Source organism: Mugil cephalus, chromosome 16 (genome assembly GCF_022458985.1).
Source record: "Mugil cephalus isolate CIBA_MC_2020 chromosome 16, CIBA_Mcephalus_1.1, whole genome shotgun sequence".
Lineage (NCBI taxonomy): Eukaryota > Metazoa > Chordata > Actinopteri > Mugiliformes > Mugilidae > Mugil > Mugil cephalus.
The window spans coordinates 10,439,830-10,460,407 of NC_061785.1; the positions used below are offsets into that span (position 1 = coordinate 10,439,830).

At 45.8% G+C, this 20,578-nt stretch overlaps 1 protein-coding gene across 1 annotated transcript; it reads right to left on the reverse strand.

Annotated features, from left to right (window-relative positions):
• Positions 1-824: 824 nt before the first annotated feature.
• ppp1r9bb (protein phosphatase 1, regulatory subunit 9Bb) lies at positions 825-19,954 on the reverse strand. The gene is made up of 11 exons (XM_047608643.1): positions 19,824-19,954; positions 18,071-19,565; positions 8,339-8,471; positions 6,549-6,669; positions 6,176-6,280; positions 3,833-3,965; positions 1,972-2,124; positions 1,820-1,873; positions 1,500-1,729; positions 1,320-1,416; positions 825-1,211 (listed from the first exon to the last, which is right to left on the reverse strand). Exons 2-11 carry the CDS (start codon positions 19,448-19,450, stop codon positions 1,161-1,163), a joined length of 2,457 nt encoding a protein of 818 aa, XP_047464599.1. The 5' UTR covers positions 19,451-19,565; positions 19,824-19,954; the 3' UTR covers positions 825-1,160.
• Positions 19,955-20,578: the final 624 nt, after the last annotated feature.

Genomic DNA, 20,578 nt, shown 5'->3' on the forward strand with positions numbered 1-20,578 from the left:
ACTGGTATGACAGTTGACACAAGTAGACTTTTTTTAAACTGTGCGTAAAACTGAAACAGGTAAAAACCTGGCAGTGTTTTCCATGTGCTACACACAGCGGTGTCAAGTGCAGCTGCTGGTTAAATCTAAAACTTTGCTGCTGGTAACGGCTTCTTTTTAACACCCCAGTCCAGTAACGGTTCTTACATCAGTAGTCCTAACTAGTTACACAAGTCCTTGACGACATCCATTTGAGAGGGGACAGAAAGGTCCATTGTCATTTGTGGCACAGCAGTTGTGGAGGAGGCTTGTTTCCTTGGTCCTTTTTTTTTATTATTATTTTTCCTTTTTTTTTTTTTTTTTGGAAAGAAGCGAGGGGTTGAAATTAGAGGATCGTTCGCTCGTTGCAGAGTCTCGGTGTGTAGAAAATACACAAACACTTCTGAAAGGTAGGCAGCAGGTGGCTCTCAAGGTTATGTGACAAGACCCCTACAAAGGTTTGGGTTACTGTTTGTACAGTTTGTGAAGACGCCTCAGACTCGTTCCCGTTTGTTCCTCCGTTCCAGTGAAGCACCCGCGTTCACGTCCTCTTCAGTGCAATCTCCATTCGACGCATTCATCACATAAAATATACATCAACCCTCTGTCTCATTAGTTTATATTATGTTAAATGTTATACACATTAAAAGGTTTTTTTTGTTGCTTTTTTTTTTACAAACCAAACTGATTGTTAAACCACACAGTCACATCTGTACAAAAAAAGGTCACAAAACGAGGCGGAAAAAAGAAACGATTTAGTTGGGGTTGTTTTTGTAGTCGTTTTTTTTTTTTTTTTTTTTTTTTTGGCAATTAAACGCAACAGTCTGGCCTGTCACAAAACCACAAAATGAAGGGATTAAATACTGAATTAAAAAGGAACAGCACGTGTAGAGCTCCACAGAGTCCCTGATGATAAACCTGCTCTCCATGTCGCCGTGAACGGAAAAAAACGCGGTCAGAAGGGTTAAGTGGCTGAAACGACGGAGAGCCTGAGGACACGTAACAGTATGCGACCGGAAAACCAAGCCCGAGTTGGAGACGAGAGAGATACCCTGCGGTTCGTTGCAGTCGAGTGCAACAACACTCCTTCATCTGGTGAAGTTCTGTACGTGATGGGGAAAAAAAAAAAAAAAAAAAGGCGTTTATAAAGGTTCGGATTTCAGCTCCTCCACCCTGCACTCCAGGTCGGCCACCTAGAAAAGAGAGAGATGTAGTTTTTAATTTAGCATCAGGACGTGCGGGGAATCTACATTCAAAGCTTTAACTTCATCTGCACGTGTTTGAAGACAAAAGCTACACACCTGCTCCTGGAGTTGTCCCGACTCCTCTTTCAGAAGAGAGGCCTCCGCCCCGACTTGTGCACAACGCTGGGTCTCCTTCTTCAGATACTCAATCTCCCTGTTAAAAGAATCACAGCATTTAGCTCGAACGCAACGCTAACGCACAACTCTGGTCGTCTGTGGAGTTAAGACCGTTCTTACTTTTGCTGATACTCTTTAATCAGGCGTTTGGCTTTGCTGTACTTGCGCTCCAGGGCCTGATACTGGGCCTGCGTCTCCTTCAGGTGCTCGTCCACCGCCTGGCACAGGCTCTGAGCCTCCATCCAGTAGCCCTCCAGCTTCTCCATCCGCTCCTTGTTGTCCTGGAGGGTCTGCTCCAGCTGGGCCTTGTCCATGCGCCAGCGCTGCTTGTCCTGCTCCGCGTGATGCAGCTGGAAAACGCGAATCCGTTTCAGTACCAATCAATAACGACACGCTTCTTCTTCCTTACGGAATGAACTAGCGCGATCATTGAACGTTACCTTTCTTTTGAGCTGCTGGATCTCGGCCTGCGTCACCGCGTGCTTTATCTGGAGCTTGAAGCGAGAACGTTTTAAATACACGTGTTAATATCGGGTACATCGGTGACGACAAGCTGTGATTACAGAGGAAATGCTCCGCTTAAGGGATTCACCTCTTTGTATTTATGGGCCAGCTTCTCAGGGTCCGTCTCCAGAGGGGACATGTCCTCGTTCTCTGCCAAGTCGAACACCTCGATGGCGCTGGGATACGGCGGACTGGCCTCCTCGTCGTCATCCTCTTCCTCGTCTGTGCCATATTCTCCGCCCTGCGGGGATGAAGTCAAGGTTAGGAAGCCATTCTCCAAAAAATTATGTTGTGGAAAAACAGGCTCCACTATTTATGAGATATGTGCCCAATAGAGAATTACAAACCCTTGTATGTAATGAAAGTATTAATCTTTCCTTCTTTTTGTAATGAACTAACCTCTTGAAGTCACAAAATCTGATATTTCTTATACAGATAAATGTGAATTTAATGTTCAAATTGAGTTTAAACAATAATAATAACTCAAAATAATTGACTTACCTCTGTGCTGTGACACCAAATGAACACTAGATGGCATAAAACTCAAGTGCCACACCACACTTTCTCTTACACAACCTACCTACCTACTGCTTTTCAAGAAACACCCACCCCTTGCAGTGTTTACTGATGGGGCAACATCCTCTCCCTTATTATAATGAAGCCGGAGGCAGTTTTTTTTTCAAAGACGTCGTCTTCCATTCATGTAAACTCAAACCAAACCAAACCAAACCAAACCAAACGTCAGGCGCGACTAACAAAGCGAAAGGGCACGCGAGGACACAAATTCTGAGTCATCCTGATTCGTGCCTGTTTTTGGGGCTCGGTTTACCATTTGATCATGACGATAGTACTGGATGCGTATCGCTGTGTGGCTTTTGCTGTGTGTCGGAAGGCACACGCAACACGCGCCACAATGAAGAGGGTTCGTGATAGATACATTTCATAATCCTAAGAGACATACAGGCCAACAGAGGATTTCAAAAACAAAAAAAAAAAGCCCATTTTCATTTTAGGGTAGTGCTTGTGTTTGTGCAAGGACTGTGTTTCAGCTGCAATAGTTAAATATATCTTACGTCTCTTTTTTTGTATTCCAATCTCAATTTAAGTGAATACTGGTAAAATATAAGACTGCTGTAATGAACTGACCACCTACATGAAAATAAGAATCTGTTAATTTGATTGCAGTGTTGTGTGTGCATGCATGCAAATAAAAGAGGGGGAGGGGAGGGAGGAAGCTGGATTAGTAGGCTCTGCACCCTGACTTCTCCACAGTGTGTGTGTGCACACACATTACGCCATCTGTGGCCACGTTTACGTGGACAGTGTTTATTCGAACCGACCGAGCTCCACATTAACAGTTTACATGGTCGCTTAATAAAATAATCCGCAGCATGTGTTTAGGTGCCCTAAAACTTTAATCAAAATTCAGCTTTTTTTGACATGTAGAAAGCAGTTCTGTGCTCTGTGGGGGGTGTTTTTTTCCCCCCAACTTCATTGAGAAAAGTTTGTTCGATATAAGAAGATGGATCCATGGTTTCAACATTTAAAAATGTAGTTTTGCTACCTTCATGTTTTCTGCAGTGAAGGAGATAGCGGAGAGTTGGGTTGGTGGGACTCAACGTCCGACACAACCCAATCCATATGTGGGATATCCGAGTGTGGGCGGAGTAAAGCTCATCCAACATGGCGACCTGGGCTCCGCCCACTTCAGGCTTAAGTTTTGACCTTCTGGATCCAGTGGGTGACCCCACAATGGGTTATACACAGTCAATGAGTTTCACCAACTGGACGTTAACCCCACCCCTCTCAATCTGATTGACAAGTTCTTCTGCTTGGGTCCCTCTGTTCTTATTGATTGATTATTGAGGAATGCTACAGTCCGCGCAACTGATTTAACACTGGCAACCCCCACTACTGTTTTAGACCAGTAGTGTTTTTTTCTGACTGACCTCTTGTTCGTCCATGTATTGGTTGTAGCGCTGCTCCATCATCTCCCTCTGCCAGCGCTCTTGCTCCAAGGTCTGCTGGATGAGCTGGGCCACTTCGCTCTGTTCACCCGGCTTCTCTCGCCCAATCACAAACCTGCATTAAGACATCCATTAGCTCAGTCAGGACTCAAGTAGTGCTTTATTTGTTATTGTATTAAAAATTTGGCGAGTTTTGTTTTTTGTTTTTTTGCCGCTGATCACTTTATGCTTCCTTTGAAAGTGTAATACATTGAATGCAGCCTTCTTGAGTTGGTGTAATGTATTAATGCACATTACGTAGCTGGCTCTGATGGCAGAAAATGGCTTCCTGTTTACAGCCCTTCTCTACAGACTAAAATCATACCCTCAACTCTGCGTTGCTTTTAGCTCGTTGTACAGTTGGTTATACGGGCTGATCTATGTTTCCTGACTGAGGCTCTCAAATCTCTGTCCAATTAAAGCGGACCGTAAACAGGGAAAAGTACTGTACAGCGAATCCCGACAAAGCCACAAACGGTTATTAAGCCAGCCACTGCTGCCTTTCAATTTCTGCAGCACTAACGGGTAATTAAATGCTCACAAACACACTTCCTGTCCCAGTCTATTTGTCTGCCTGGCGTTTTTTTTTTTTTTTTTATGAATAGGTCGGAGCTCTGTTGCTCTTCGTCGTCACTACTGCAGCAGATCCATAATGTATGAGCTGTCTATGGAGGTCTCTGATCTTCACCAAGTCACACAACACGGAGAATTATCCCAACAGCGCTGACCACGAAAACCCTGAATTATGAATGAGATCAGACGACAAAAGGAGCTCACAGGAACCGTCAGCACCACCAAAAACTCCAAAGAGCAAAGGCTACGAATAGCTCCCTGGCATTTCTAAAAGATAATTTTGATGCCGGCCGTATTTGTTACTGATAACGTGTGTTCTGTGGCTCCAGCGTGGAAACCTTGGACCCTTATTCAGAATGTCTCTAAAAAGGAGCTTTTCAATGCTGAAGGGTATAATCATGACCCTGTGAGACTTGAGATACAAATCTAACGTCTGGTGAAATGAATGGGCAGGATGTGGTAGAAGTCGGTCCTGTGTGGCTGTGGGTATACTGTATATAAAAAGGAAACCGTTTCTCGAAGGAAGAATGCTAGATGTCACAGCAAGTTATACCAACTAGAAGTTAAATAAAACACATGTCCTGGTCACAGCTAAGGCGCTTAGAAAATCACGAAATGGTAACATTTGCACGTCAATAAGCTCACATTGGCGATGCTAACACTTTGATGCTGCTTGCTTTGCAGGTTTTCCATTTTCACCATTCTAGTTTTGCATGTTAACATTTGCTAATTGACACCTATCACAAAGTTAAGCTGAGGCTGATGGGAGTGTGTGGAAGTTAGCTGGTTACATTTTGTTCCTGGTTTAGCACGTTGACAATATAGCATGGTTAACACACAGTAAAGTCAAGGCCAGATGGGGATGGCTTAAGTTTTGCAGGCTAGATTTTCAGTGTTAGCTCAGCAGATTAGTATGTTAGGTAGAGCTGACCTGATGGAAATGTCTGACATGATAATGGTTCAATTTTTTTGTCACAAAGGGAAGCTGAGGCTAATGGGAAAGTGTAAAACTCATCAAGTTACATTTTTAGATCAGTAAAGTCAAGGCTGATGGGAATGGTTCAAGTTTAGCAGGCTACGTCTTTAGTGGTAGCTCAGCAAATTAGCATGTTAACATCTGCTGATTAGCACTGCACACCAAGTAGAGCTGAGCTAATGGAAATGTTAATGGTTAAATTTTTAGTTTTAATTTAGCATGTTTGTGTCAACATTTGCCAATTAGCACTAATCACAAAGGGAAGCTGGGGCTAATGGGGATGTATAGAATTCATCAAGTTACACTTTTAGAGCTATTATTAGCATGGAGGCATTTTAACATTTACTAGCAGTAAACACACAGTGAGGTGGAGGCTGATGGGGATGTCTTAAATTCAGCAAGATTTTAAGTGCTAGTTTAGCATGTTAGCGTTGTTTTTGCTAAATAGCACTACAATCGTGGTGAAGCTAAGGCTAATGGTATTAACTCATGAAGTAGCAGGTAACATCTTTAGTCCTACATTAGATTGTTTAATACTAAAGACAATGTAAAGCTGAGGCTGAATCTGAATGTCTTTATTTTTGCAGGTTAGCTGTTAGCATTTAGCAACAAGTCAAAGTACCGCACATAACCAACAGACCAACATTTGAATAACTGGGTGGCTGATAAAACCAGATGATTTGTTTTTCGAGACGAGTCAAAACAACAGAAATGTTACCCTCCAGATTGACTCTTACTTGACGGTTCCTGAGGTGTTCCTGAGCACGGAGGCGGCAAAGCTCTGGGTGACTCCCACCAAACTGGTCCCATCCACCTCCACAATCAGATCATTCACCTGGATCCTGAGGGAGACAGTTTAAGGGTTTACACAAATAGCTCAGCAGTGGCCTTTGTACATCCTCTTTATTCCTAAGCCCACACTCCAGCAGCACTCCATTTACAAGTCCTTATTCTTGGCAGCATGTGGAGTTGCCAGGAATCAATACAGGCAAGTGGGACAATTGCATCCATTCCTGGTAATACAACTCCTGAGCTAACCTTAGGATTAAATATAATTTACAAAGCTGAAGTATTTCTTCAAGAATCACGGTGAAGCATAAACGGACATACCTGCCATCCCTGTGTGCTGCTCCTCCTTCTGTGACTGTTTTGACAAAGATGCCCAGTTTCTCCAGGCCCATGTCAGCCCCGGCGCCCATCCCGATGATACTGATGCCCAGCCCATCGCCATCTGAGAGAAACACCAGAAACACCAGACACACCAGACAAGTTTTAAGCCGTTAAACAGGTTGGGTTGAGTTTGGTTATATGGTCTGCATCATATTGAGTCAAGCATAAAGCAGTGTTGCAGGGAAAAGGGTGTTTTTTCACTCCATGTTATCAGGGCTATGTTTAAATTCAAAATCACCAAAACCCAGAAAAACATTAAATTCATTAAAAAACATTCATTGACAATATTTTAAATTGTGTGTCGTTTGCATTGACATTCGCTTGCTAACGCTCTTCATTTTTGCTGCTTTTGTTTCCATATTACTGCAGCCATCAGCTCTGAGTGTGCAGAAAAGCATGAAAGCAGCAGCAGCAATGAGTACTTCCTTCATGCTTCCTTTATGGGAGTCCTCATGCATGACACAAACGAACCAAAGCAACACTCTTAGAAATACAGCCTGTTAACACTACTAGCACTGATAGTGTAGCTTTAAGTGATTCACCATATAATTTAATAAGCTTTAATAAACCCGTGTAGCAGCCTACAATCTTTATACAGCATAGATATGTCATGCCTGCAGCTCAAGGTGTTTTAAAAAGGGAATAAAGTTAAAAACGGTTTATTTTTATATGGCAGAAGTATCCATAGCTGACAGCAGGATCTCATTAAAACCCAAGATAAAATGGCTTTTCTGATTCAGTTGAAGAATCTCTTTGATTTTTTTTTTTTTTCTTTTTGGTACAGTGAGCAGCAGTGTGAGAAAATGAGAGGGTCTTCAGTGGATATGTAGGAAATCTTTGCAGCAAATCTACCACAGTACGGAGACAGTCCATAAAAAGAAGTAGTGCAATCTGAAATCAATCAAAACACTAACTAGAGACCATGTAAGGACCTGGAGTGGTGTCTTTTTTTCTTTGTACATTTTAATACTGAAAACTAATGGAATTACAGTGGTAATAAAAGCAAGCTTATCTCACAAGCAAAACAAGATCCAACCTTTGTATGGTCTGGAATAATAAAATGCAATTTTTTAAAAAACATTTGACATGACTTCGAAATCTCAATAATAATCCGATTACCATGTCGTCTAGATGTCTGAAGTGTAAGAGTAACACGTGAATCCTGCGAGCAGCTTCTTTCACACTACAGTTTCTACTTTATTCCATGACTAGATGAATGGAGGCAGAACACACGAACACATCATTCATATTTAACGCGGTCGCAAATGGTATCCCATGTAACCTGCAGTGTGCACCGTTCTAAATATAGTCTTCTTCTATACATATATTAATATGTTGAAGAGATGCTGGAAATATGGATAACTGAGGAGAAAGCGAAGGCAAAAATCTGCACCGCTGCAGATACTTTGCCTTGTAGGAAGACAGCTGGCTGGCAGAAGGCAGCTGGTGAACACTGTCGGGAATTTAACTTTAAGCAACAGTGCAGGACTTTTAAATACAGATGAAGGTTTGTAACATTTAAGCCCATGTAAAACTAGTTAATTAACAGGTGAAAAAGACTTTTGAATGTAGAGACACTGCACGTCACTCGCATTAGCAGTGATTGTGCAATTACTCCTACTGCCATAAGGGGGAGACAAATGTTCTGCACGTGAGCTTTAAGTAATAAAATGTAGGATTTTTTAAAAAAGTGATAGTTTGGCCATTCAAATACCACATATGTTCCGTACCCTTTTCTAGCTCCACAGGGAACAGGTCTAGCCTCTCCACCCTCTTCTCCAGCTCGTACTCGGCGGATGCTGCCATGGGATCCACGTCTTCATTGCGTCTGTCGTAGTCCTCGTTGGGATAAGTGGCAAACACCTGTAGGAGAAGACAGACCCTGGGTCAGGATAAGAATCACAATGAAAGTGTTTTCATATGACACATCTTGATGGAAGAGAGTAACCCCACGTCACTGGAAAGGCCACGCCCCCTAATGGGTGAAAACAAAGCGTGTGTTGTGTATTGTTTTTCGAACCATTTTAAAGATAAAACTCTGAGATTTTCGATGCTCCCCTCAAGATAGAAGGACAAAAACCGAATAAATGTATGGCTTTGTATGATTTGTATTTACCGCTAGTGGTTTGTTTTGACCCAAATAGGCGTGTGGCCTAATTTGCTACAATCATCTATCAGTCCCCTCCCCATCTGACCAACATTGGCAATGAATGTGTAACTCCCCATGCTGGCTTTAGCTTTGTATTCAAACATGCGTCGATGGTGCTTTCTAAAGCCACTGGAGTTGATCAATCAGATCAGACCAGGATTTTGGGAGGAGGAGGTTGGAATTGGATGCGTGGTCGTACAGGAAACACGCTATTGTGTAGAAAAGAACAGCACCTTCGCTAGCTGTGTCAGAGGAATTTTAAATCTCTTTGTTAAAGGGCCCTGTTCATTTCAGTTTTTGCTCCAGTTTACTCAAAGGAACAGTTTAACATTTTGGAAAACAGGTTTATTTGCTTTTTGGACTATATCAAGCTACCCTAAGCAGGCGGTTAGCATAGCTTTGCATATTCCTTTAAATAACTCCCCTGTGACTGTAGGTGACTATGACAACTCATCACCTTTTCAGCTAACCACGCGGTTCTGCTTGCTCATTACCACAAATGTAGTAGTGAGCATAGTGAGCATCTAAAAATGGAAAAGCGCAATAGAAAACTAATGCATTATTAGTATTATTCATTATTATTATTAGTAAGTGCTACTGAGAACAAAATCACTTCCTGTGCAACCAAGAGACTATTGAATGCTTCAGAATATCTAGAATATGTGCACGTGTGACTCCAGTATCCAGTATATCAGCTTACTTTATGAATAAATAATTCAAAAGAGTATTATTAGTGCATGTTTGTCCTAAGCTCACACAAATGGTCAAATCAGTACGGTGTGTTCAATAAGGGAGTAACGCATTTTAAAGGACTCGCAGAAGTTCCGTATACACATTAATTATTTTCAGATCACTAAACTGATACCAAATGCTCAGAGGTTACGGTGATACAGCTGACACTGACCAGCAAAGATTCATGGTTTGATAATAACCGACCACCACTGTTAACGCAGACATAATGCGATTCAGATTTATTGACCGTTTGGGCCGAGACAGCCGCAGCATTTCCTCGAGGCCTCGGAGCTGTATCGCTTCACAGCGGTAATCCGTATCAAACACACTCGGGGAAAATCAATCGCAAACCACTGAAGCTGCTCTCAAGTAGACAGAGGCCTCTGTTTTCTGGGCTCAACTTCCCACATTCACTCTGGTCTAACAGCATGACAGTTTACATAACCACCTCCAGCATGCTAATGGAGGCCTTCTGCAGCTGCCCACAGGCCCCACACACGGACAGAGAGGGAAGGAGTAAGCTGAATCCTTAAAAGCCTCACTTTCAGTCTTCCGAGGTGATTATGTATGCGGCACCTTGCACGCTCCAGTAGCTCCACTAATTCAGCGCTGGACCTTCTCCTTTCACACATTCTTTGATTTGTTTCATTAATTTTCTCCTCTCGCCACAATCTCCACCACATTTTTTTTTTTTTTTCCACACACCCTCCTTGAGCCTTTGTTTTGTTTTTGTCCACCCCTCGCATGTCGTCCGGTCGCTCGCTCAGTTCGTCCATCTGTGTTACAAAGTAGCATCCCGTAGCCTGGGTGCTGCTCTTCGGTCGTACAGTATGGGCCCCGTCTCCGTGGCAACCCCACAGCAAAGAGCCTGTCAGTTTTGATGGCTCCTTTGAAATGAAAACAGCCCCTCCCCTCTCCAGTGTATTCAGTATCATTCAGTGCGCTTACATGCACAGCTTAATCGAGCTATGCTCGAAATTCGACTTTCTGAATGTGGTCCTTGTCCCAGTTTACATGCAACGGAGAAACACGAGTAACCAACGGGAACATGTCCTCCTCCTCCACACTAGGTGGCGATATGTGTCTTTTCAGCGAGTTAATACGCCCCCCTTTCCGTTTGACCTATTACGTGATATAATAAACAAACGTAAGGCCGGCATTTCAAACAACAACAAGATGGATAATAGTACAGCTTTTTTAATCTTGTACGTAATATTCGCGCTACTTATGGTGCAGATAAGATGTGAGCTATCTTCTTCTTCTGCGACTGGCTTTTGTTAGATGTTTTTGTTCTGGGGTCATATGCCAGCGCAGCGGTTGTGGAGGAAGTTCAATTAAGGCGTATACATGGTTGGCAAAAACGTTTTTCAATCGCATTATCTGGGTGTCCTAATCGGATAAGGCGAACTCCAATTTCAGTTGTTTATGTTTACATGCACTTACATCCAGTTAAAGTCGGATTAAAGCAATCATTTTTCATGTGCATGTAAACATACTGAATGTATTTTCAAGCATCGCTCACCACCGTACAAGCTTCTGCCCTTACTTTTATGCTTTTCTTACTAATATAAAATGATCTTAAAATGGTATCAACCCAAACTAGGAAGAGATGAGAATCTGAAATTGGTTTTTCAGATGCTGAGTTTACTCTTTTTATAAGTAATTCATGCAAAAAACAAGAGACGACAACAACATAACCCCAAGATAATAAGCTGCGTTAAAACTGATGCCATTTCTAGAACTGCTGTTTTAGTCAAATCACGCCGAACCCAACCCCAGCGCTCATAGCCGGTAGCATGGGAGCAGCTAATGGCTTTTGATTTAGGTTACCTTTGTATTTAGACGGATTAACAGAATGTGGATTACAGACACGCGAAAATACACTGTTTGCATCCCGAGCAGCGGAGCGTGAAAAAAACAACAACAGTGCACTCCTGGCCCGCACGCCGCTGTCACACTCTCACGTGGCACTGCCTCGGCTCCTTGAGTGTACAGATCAAGAGGCCACAGCTGGTGGCTTGCGGTGCCCTCGTTTTTACGCCCACAACGCTGCAGAAGATCAAACGGCATTTAACGTGGCACTGGAAATGCGGCCTTTGTCTGCACGGGTGTCGTGACCAGTGGCAATGGGAAAGTTTACGGCGAATTTAAGTCTTTGCCCTCACGGATGGAATTAACACTTTCGCTTCCAGTCGGAGGATTTTCTCCCTGCACAAGGCGACCTCTGACCCCGCCTCATCTTAGCATGCGGGGTAGTAGATGAACTCCTTGAACAGCGAGGTGGCTATCTTTGGAAGACAAACATTGGGATTAAAGGCAGCGGGGTGGTGGTGGTGGGGGGCAGAGCTGGAGAAGGACGCTGCTCCAGTTGTGGCAGATAGTAGGTCAGAGGAGCTAACAGATGGCCAGGAAACTCCCTTCCTCCCTCCCTCTGCTACCAGCCGCCTGGGATGTCCTACAAAAGCTCCGTGGGCTACGAGCTAGAGCCACTCACCAGCCAACAGACTGTGTTTGTTTCTGCGAAGAGCGCCCACTTGGGATTGTATTAAAAGCAGCCAGTAAGTGACAACTACCATTTTACGATTGCAGTTGCGGAGACAGAGAGAGAGACGGCTAAATGATAGAGCTGCTCTGGATGCCTCCGCTCTGCCACAGCGTGGCTGCATCATGATGGCCCTCTGTGATTGGGTAACACTGCGGCGTTAACTAGCAAGTCCCCCCCCCACCCCCCCTCCTTCCCTGCCCATCCCCGCTGCCCACATCAGCATGTCAACTGCTGTGTCTCTTTCCCTCTTGACTCCAAAAACAGGTCTAATTTTGGGCTCCGCCAATTGGATGTGTGGAGGTGGTGCCATTGGTTTCTCACAGCAGAAATAGTTTTCCACCCTCTCTGCATTCTGCCGCAACCAACTTTCCGTCATTTTTATTACTCATTGTAGTTCCTTCTATTATTTCAACTGGCTCCTGGCATGTGAGATTACTGGCTACTCTCAATAAGTGGCTTCAATGCCCATGTGAGTTATGTTGATTATTACCGCGTATAATGTGATATTTGATAAATGGCTGCTCCCGCCCCGGGTGCCTCATTTTTCCTCCGTACGCTGTAATTAATCCAATATTGTTGCGGTCAGGATGCATGTACGGTGGCTAATTAAGATGTGTTCCCCAGCCTCCGTGGCTTAAACAAGTGGCAGGTAATGGCTTCTAAATCCTCCAAAAATTGGGGGTTAACCCAGATACTAGATGTGTGACACGCAGGCAGAAAAAAAAAAGAAAGAAAAATAAAGATGTGGCCTCGGCTGCCGTCGCTTTGGGCCAATAAACTGGATATGGTGGGTTCCTCATAGTAACGGATGCATGACAGCAAAGCCTGTCAGTTTTGGCAGGACAGTCTCTGGTCGTCAGTCGTGTTCAGGCTTAGCGGTGGGAGAGACGCAGCAGCCTGAGAATAAGGTCAGCCGGGATTGAATAGCACGACGGAGTGATGCAACAATGTTTTTCACGGTTCTTGCCTCACATATTACTGTATAAACAACGTATGCATCACCTTTTTCTAATATTCGCTATCTGCACCAAAAAAAAGTTTAATTTTCTTAATGGTCGTGTATCTCCGCGTCTCCTTCGCGCTCCGTTTTACGGTGGACGAAGCTCCGCACCGACGTACACCCAAACAAACAGGTGAACACCCGGCTAAGCTAGCATGCTGAGGCCGTGTTAAACATTTGGCTGACGGACTCTTTCGGTGTGTCTGTATGTTAGTGCGTATGTTAAGAGACTAGTGTTTAGCTGGTGCTGTCATTTATGTTTTAGTTTTTTGTGTTTGCCGTGGAACAGTATGCTAGCCGATTAGCCTGCTGTCTGTCTAACTGGTACGGCGTTACTAAGTCTTTGTGTCTCTGTTAGCATATTTTAGTATTTAGTGTTCCAATGCTCGCGTAACCGTGTGGACCGATGGAGCTTCACAAGCTGCCCTACTCTGCAGATACGAGGCAACCATGAGACTGATGAGTTTGTCGATGAAGTTGATTGACCTTCCTGACTGATGCCAGTTCAGCTGTTGCATTACAGTCTGGGATTTGTAGTATCAATGGCGCGCACGCAAAATATCTGCAGGCCAATCGTGATAGACGATACAACACAACTGGCCATGAGTTTGACACGTGTGCCATGGGATGACGGGGTTCGACCCAACTCGGCTCTCAGAGAGGCAGTATTCCTCCTGGAATACTGATAAAACTGATAATGGTATGTACGTAAAAAATTTGATAAATAAGGAAACAAACAATGTGTATTTTAAGTCAGATTAGATGTAGATGGAGCGTTTTTCTTCTCAAACACAGGTTCACTGAGATGAACAGCCGATCAGAGTGATCTCTCTCGACTCTTCAACATGCTGAATCGTGTGGAACGCCGCCATCAAAGGTACGATAAGCAGAAATGTTACAAATGGACGCTCCGCCGACACAGACAGCCAATAATCATAATAATAATCACCCTCATTCTCCATCAGTAAAGCGTAAGCTTAACTACAGGATCATTAGGATCCAAAGAAGGCGAATAGAAATCTTTTGCTGGTTCTGGTGCACTTGCAGCCTCGCCGATCACTCGAGCCGGCGTCATTCGCTCTGACAAGGCGATGGCAGGTTGGACAGGACAAAACAGCACTCAGACATCATGAGCGAGACGTTGCATAATGTGGCTTGTCGCAGTAACCTGAGCGAGTGGGCACATCGCATAAACGCTCGCAACCCACCACCACAGCGGGGCTGAGAAGTGGGGCAGCGTGACCTTGTTGATTATCTGTCTGGTCTCCCGCCCCTCCCCTCGCTGTGAGTAATGCACCGTATGAAATACTGCAAGCCCGCCGAGTCTAAGTAATAGACAGTTTGAGGGTACTTTGACATATGATGATGTATTACCGCACCGCGGGCAATAACTCATCAGCTGACCTGTGTGGTGAACAGAAACTGCCAAAGGTGGCCTTTTCGCACGTTTTCCGCCTCAACCTCCTCCTCCTCCTCCTCCTGTGCTCGCCAAAATTCAACACCTTCGGTTTATTACAATAGAGGTACAGTCATTGTTTGCGTTAATGATACGCCGTGAAAGCAAATCATAGGTGTTCTTCTGAGCGGGCTGGCGGGAATGCGGTTCGCGGCCGCGTGGGCGGCCGAAACCCACGAGAAAGAGTGCATGTGCGAGTGTGTGCGATGGTGGAAGAAGGGGGGCACGAAGAGCGTAAGAGTAGGCAAGGTGATGCATGAAAAATAAATCTGATTATTTCTGGTTGGGACGGAACAGCACAAATCCAGAACAGATTATCTTCCTTTTGTTTTTTTTTTTAAAAAAACCTCTCCATACATAATGAATAACTGAAAATCATGACCTACACTACAATGATAATGAGCGACACAGAATGACGCCAAAACCATCAAGCTGAACAAATAAACAAGACACGAGACGCAGCTTCCTGTGTTTCGCGAAAAAGGAGGCGGCCCTGAAAGGCGAGGCGAGTCTGTGACGGTAACAATGCTGCTATTTTTACTAACAGTAGCAGACTGGTGACAAAGAGCGAAAGGGAGGAAAGAAGGAGCGAGGGAAAGAGTGTCAGGAGGAGCAAACAAAGAGTCTAGTGTGAACGCCACCCCGAGCAGAACTGCTATTTTCTGCCGGTTTGAGAGGGCAATAAGACAAGACGCGCGTACAGACAGACAGACAGAGAGGAGCGTTCAGGGAGCGAGGGAGACGCGCGCGCCCTGACGTCCGACCGCCACCAACACGAGGAGGCCCTAATTGTGCTGAACTGTCGCACAGTGGGGAATGTGTCCCTAAAAATGGACACTTCCTGTTTGGACGAGAAGCCAAAATGACAGCGTTACAGAGTCGCATGACATTTGAGCTGCATAAGAATGCCCCTCCCATTTGACCTCACGCACCCCCCCCCCCTTTTTACTCTCATCCACCCCTACGTCGATCTCCATAACAAAGGCCGCAGTGATACAGTGTGAAAGGGCTCACTGGGAGGTTATTCTCCAGCGCCGAATGCAGGGTCACCACCAAATTTCTGCTTTTCATCAAAGCCGACGAGTTACGGCTTTTTATCACGCCGCGCCACAATGCTTCCTCCCGCCATCCACCTTTAATCTCCCGGGGATAGAATGAGAAGTCTGGCGCGACGGGCAGTCAAAGCTCACGCATGATTATTTGTTTGAGGTTTATGGGATTTTATTTTTTTTTTCCCGGCATTTTCTCATTATATTAGAGATTAAGACATCAGCGTGAGTAAAACTAGCTCACACGTACATACGTACGCTGCTTCTCCTAAAATAAAACGTAGCGCTTTTCATTTGCAGACATCGCATGCTACAGGTATTAGAGGTTTCATTTAAAGAGTAATATTTATGTCCGCACGGCTGAAGCGTTGGGTGGTTCTCAGTGTATCCTTGAGAAATATGTTGAACGTCCTCCTTTCTACATAAAAACATCTGCAAAGCTGAGTTTTGAAATACTTTGTAACCTCTACTTTTGGCATTACTCAGTAATCTTCTCCTCTGTGTTCGTCTCTAGGTATTTCGCTCACCTAAACCTAAAAAAAGAGACAGTAACTGAAAATTAAAGCATTAAACAAGTTATGCACGAAGGTAGCGGTATGACAGAGACATTTCAGTGACTCAACCATGCGCTCGTCCTCCTCCAAAAGTGGAATTTGTTGCTCTCTATGGTAAGTGCTGCACTTGATGCTGCATATAAAGGGTCACGCGTGCCACTTGCACAAACAGTTATGTACGCGTCATATATGTATATATCTCACACCTCCTCTGTCACCTATGTACGATGGCATGTTCTACGACAGCTGGAAGTAGCTCGTTAAAACTCTACACCAAAAACTCCCCAGGCTCCCTTTCATTTCACAGATGTTCACCATTTTAGGTGAGATATCTTCAATGTGTGCATCATGTTTTCACACACCAATCAGAATTCAACAACGAGTTGTCAGAAACGCAGAAACTGAAATTGATTTTGTGTAATCTTAGTTAAGAATGTATTAAAGCATAGGTCTTGAACGGGTGGTCCGCGGAGGCACTGCACGGGGGGGGGGGGGGCCTCCAAATCTTTGGTTGATTAGACATTTTTTATACAGTTTTTTTTTCATTTTCCCCCACAAATTTAAATTTCTTTAAATACACATTAACATGAATCCAGCATATTTTATAAATGGAGGCAGAAGGCGTTATCTTCCAGTCAGCACTTCTCTCATTCAGCGATACAGGAGCTTCCTGAACAGTCATAGTAAAAACTTGACATCACGATGACAGTGCGCCACACTAGAAGGAACCTTAGCAGAAGAGAAGCTAACAGTGCAGCTAGCTCCCATCAGCCAACTACTGAATAAAAAAAAAAAATGAATATTTGAACCTGCAAAGTATTTGAATAGCTTAATATTAAATGTTTACTTTTGAATGAAAGTTGAAGACGCCTCCAGGCTGTTAGCTTAGATAAAATCTCTGCTAAAATAAGCACATTCCTCATGATGTTAAGTTATTCCTTTAAAGTGTAGTGCTGCATTACCGCCACCACTCTTTCACAGCCAAATCAGAGAGGTTGTTGTCACAAGTGTTTAAATTTAGCAGAGACGCAGGCCTATTTGTCATCGCCTATTAAACTATTAAATAATGAAACATCAAGCTATGGTAAGAAATTACTGCTGAAAGATGTGGAGCAATGTGGAGAGAGCGAAAGCAACTTCTTGACTTGACTAGTCATGATATGGGACAGGAGCGCTTAGTCACTGAAATGGCTTTCTGTGAGTGGGAATGTGCGTGAGAGCCTCTGCAAGCCTCAGACCTCAAGGCAGATCAGTGCGGCGAGGCTGAGCTTCGGGGGAATCGGATGCTCTTGCGCGGATCATTGCACCGTCCCCAGACACAGAGAGACACTTTGAATCAACTCCTCCTCGTCTGTCCCATTCTCTCATCTCACTGGTCCAAGAGGAGATCACAGTCTCCTCTTCCCCATCGCACTTACTCTGCCTTTCTCACACACAAACACAAAAAAACACTCCACTCCTCCGTCCGGATCCCACACCCCGTGCGCTGACCCTTCGTGTGAAGGTAAAGAGGCGGTTCAAAAACAGGGATAATCACCCAGGTTCCTTTTGTTCCTCCTCCCCCCGGCAATTATTTACAGAAGCTGTTCAGATAAGTATCTACGCCGCGGCTCTTTTGGGGGCCCGCGTCAGCCGCACAGTAGGAATGCAGGGTCCTCTATTAGCGGCTAGCTACCGTGGAGGGAGGGTGTTAGTATAGTGTGCAAAGCCCAGTGTTGAAACAGGGTAAAATCAAAATGTCAGCATCAGTCTGGCGCTGGTGAGCTGAGCGAGTTCATTAAAAGAGCTGACAGCGGCTATGGCGGTCGCACAGCAGATAAGCTTTAAGGTCGAGTTCAACGAGCCTCTAAACACGCACAGGATGAGAAACATCTCACACTGTGTACGGCTTAATTAAACGAGGCTCCGGGTGTATAGTCGGAAAGATCATCATGTCCTACCTCCAACGATTTATGAATACCCTGCACGTTTGCTCACCTTGATGGGCTCTGTGCTGAAGCGAATCTTCCTGGAAGGGGGCGGGTCCTCTTCCGTGGGCAACCCGGAGATCTCCACGCAGCTGGACTCGGGCTCATAGCGGTCATCCTCCTCGTCCTCCTCCTCCTCCTCGTCCTTCTGGCTCCCTCCGAAGTCCTCCCCCACCGCGCTGTAGGTGCTGATATCCACAGAGTCTCGGCCCGACAGGTCGTCTCTGAGCGTCCTGTCCCCCTCGTCCTCCTCGCCGTCCTTCTCCCCGTCCGGCCTGAGCGCCTCGCCGCTCCTCGGGGAGCCCTGCTTCTCGGCGGCAGCCTCCCCGTTCTCCACGGAGATGCGGATGTCGCCTTGCAGGGTCGCCGTGCCGCCGGGCTCCTTGGCCCCGTAGCGCTCCTCGGCTCTGGCCTCGACGCCTGCGTCTGAAAATGTCTTTCCTCTCTGTCCGCTCGGCTCTCCTACGTCGCTGGAAAGTTCAGTAGTCTGGGCGCACTGGCCAACGCTCTGCCCCCCGTTGATGCTTTCAGACGGAGAAGCCCCCCTTCCCCTGGAGACTCTCGGGGACGCCTCTTGGCCCTTCTGATTGCTTATCTCGTCCTCTTGGTTGCCCGACGCAAAGGCACTGACCCTCTTCGTGATAATCTTGGAGTTTAACACACCCACCTTGGCACTGACCCCTCTGGAAGGGAGCGGCGGCGTGGAGGAGAGGCGGTGGAGGTTGTTCCGGAGCTCGGCCGCCCTCTCGAACACGGCGCTGAGCTGGCTGACCGTGGGGGACACTGCCTCGCTGGTGTCCAGGCTGTCCAGGGACTCCGTGCTGCCGTTGAAGCGAGCCACCACGTCCAGCCTGCTGTCCTGGAAGCCTGAGGCCTTGTCTGTCTTCAGCAGGACCCTGGTGGTGGCCAGCTTCTCCTGCTGCTGCCTCTCCTGCTGCTGCTCGAAGATGCGGCGGGTCTCCTGCAGCTTGGAGTAGCTGGGCGACGAGGCCCGCTGGTGCCCGTTCTCCGGTTTGGTGTCAAACTTGCTGACGCGCTCGGACACGGTGGAACCGAGCTTGAGCAGCGCGCTGTGGTCCACGTTTTCGTTCAGGCTGCCGGCTCTGGGGAGGGAGAGGCGCACGGATTTGTCGGCGTTCCTGGCCAATTCCTCCCCCTCCGCGTCGGCCGGGGATGTGGTCTGCATCTGCTGGAACATGTTTTTGATACGGTGCACGTTGGAGCCGTACCTTCGCCCCCGGGGGCCCTCCTGCATGTCCCCGTTCGCGGCATTGTCTTTGACGGGCTTCAGGGCCTGCATCCCCGCCTCGTACGCGTTTCGGTGCGGGGATGGGCTCCTGAGCGTGGAGCCAGAGCCGGCGCTCTTGGACGTGGATTCGGTCTTCATCATGGTCAGTCAAGCGGCGCAACGGATGCTGGGCGACGGCATGTCTCCTTTCTCAAGTCCCCGCTGGCAAATCTGTGTTACCCACCAGCCGCCGGTCCTAGCGAGGTGGCGCCCAGAGCTGGCCCCGGCAGATGGAGAGAAACAAAAACAACAGATCGCATTAAAGGCCCGCCTGCATCCGCTGCAATGCTCGCCTAGTGCAACAGAGAAAGTGAGCACGATGCATCTGTCATTAGCTCGCTTGCAGTTACAACAATGCAAATCTAGCCACACGAGATAATTGCATTAGACCGGTCGTTTATAAAATGGTATTTGCACAGAGAAATAGAACAGGAATGGGTTGCGGATTTACCGCAGCTGACGACAGATTGCTTACGTTTAATCCCTTTTTAGAGGCAGCATCATTTTGATCTCTTCATTCTGTGAGCTGCAGATTTCTGGTCCTAGCGGCAGACTGCTGCTGCATGGAAGAGGGAGCAGCTGGGTCATAGAGCCCGTCCGCTCCGCCTGATCTGTGGGCAATTACAGTCACAATTCATCATGTTTAGCACCGGTGCTCTATCCTACGGAAGAGTATTAGGGCCACCCATAAGAAAAAAAATGAGAGGAGATAGTTTTTTCCCTGTCATATACTTAGAGGAAAAAGTCTGAACTCGACATTTCGACTTTTTTCTTTACCTGTCGATTTTTTTTTCTCGACATTGTATTTCGTCTTTATCGTAGACACTAGCTCTGTTTCCATTACAGTTTTTCGTAGAACAAAAATTTTTGAAATTTCGATAAAGTACAATTGCGCTTGGTACCTGTTTCCATTGAAAGGTGTTTTGCGAATGAGCTGTTAGTCTCGTCTCGCCATATCCCACATTCTCTGAAATTGTTGTCACTTCACTTTCAGGAATATAGACTTCAATTGAACTGGTCACGTGACCCCCTGCGTCATCTTCAGTCAGTGCGTTTACATGCACGTGAAAAAACCGAATTATTGCCTTAATCGGACTATAACAGGAGAATTTAAGTGCATGTAAACATGTTACTCCGGAGTTCTCATTATCCGATTGAGACACCCAGATAATGCGACTGAATCCGAGTTTTCAATCAGATAATGCGTGTGCGCATGCTCTACGACCGTTG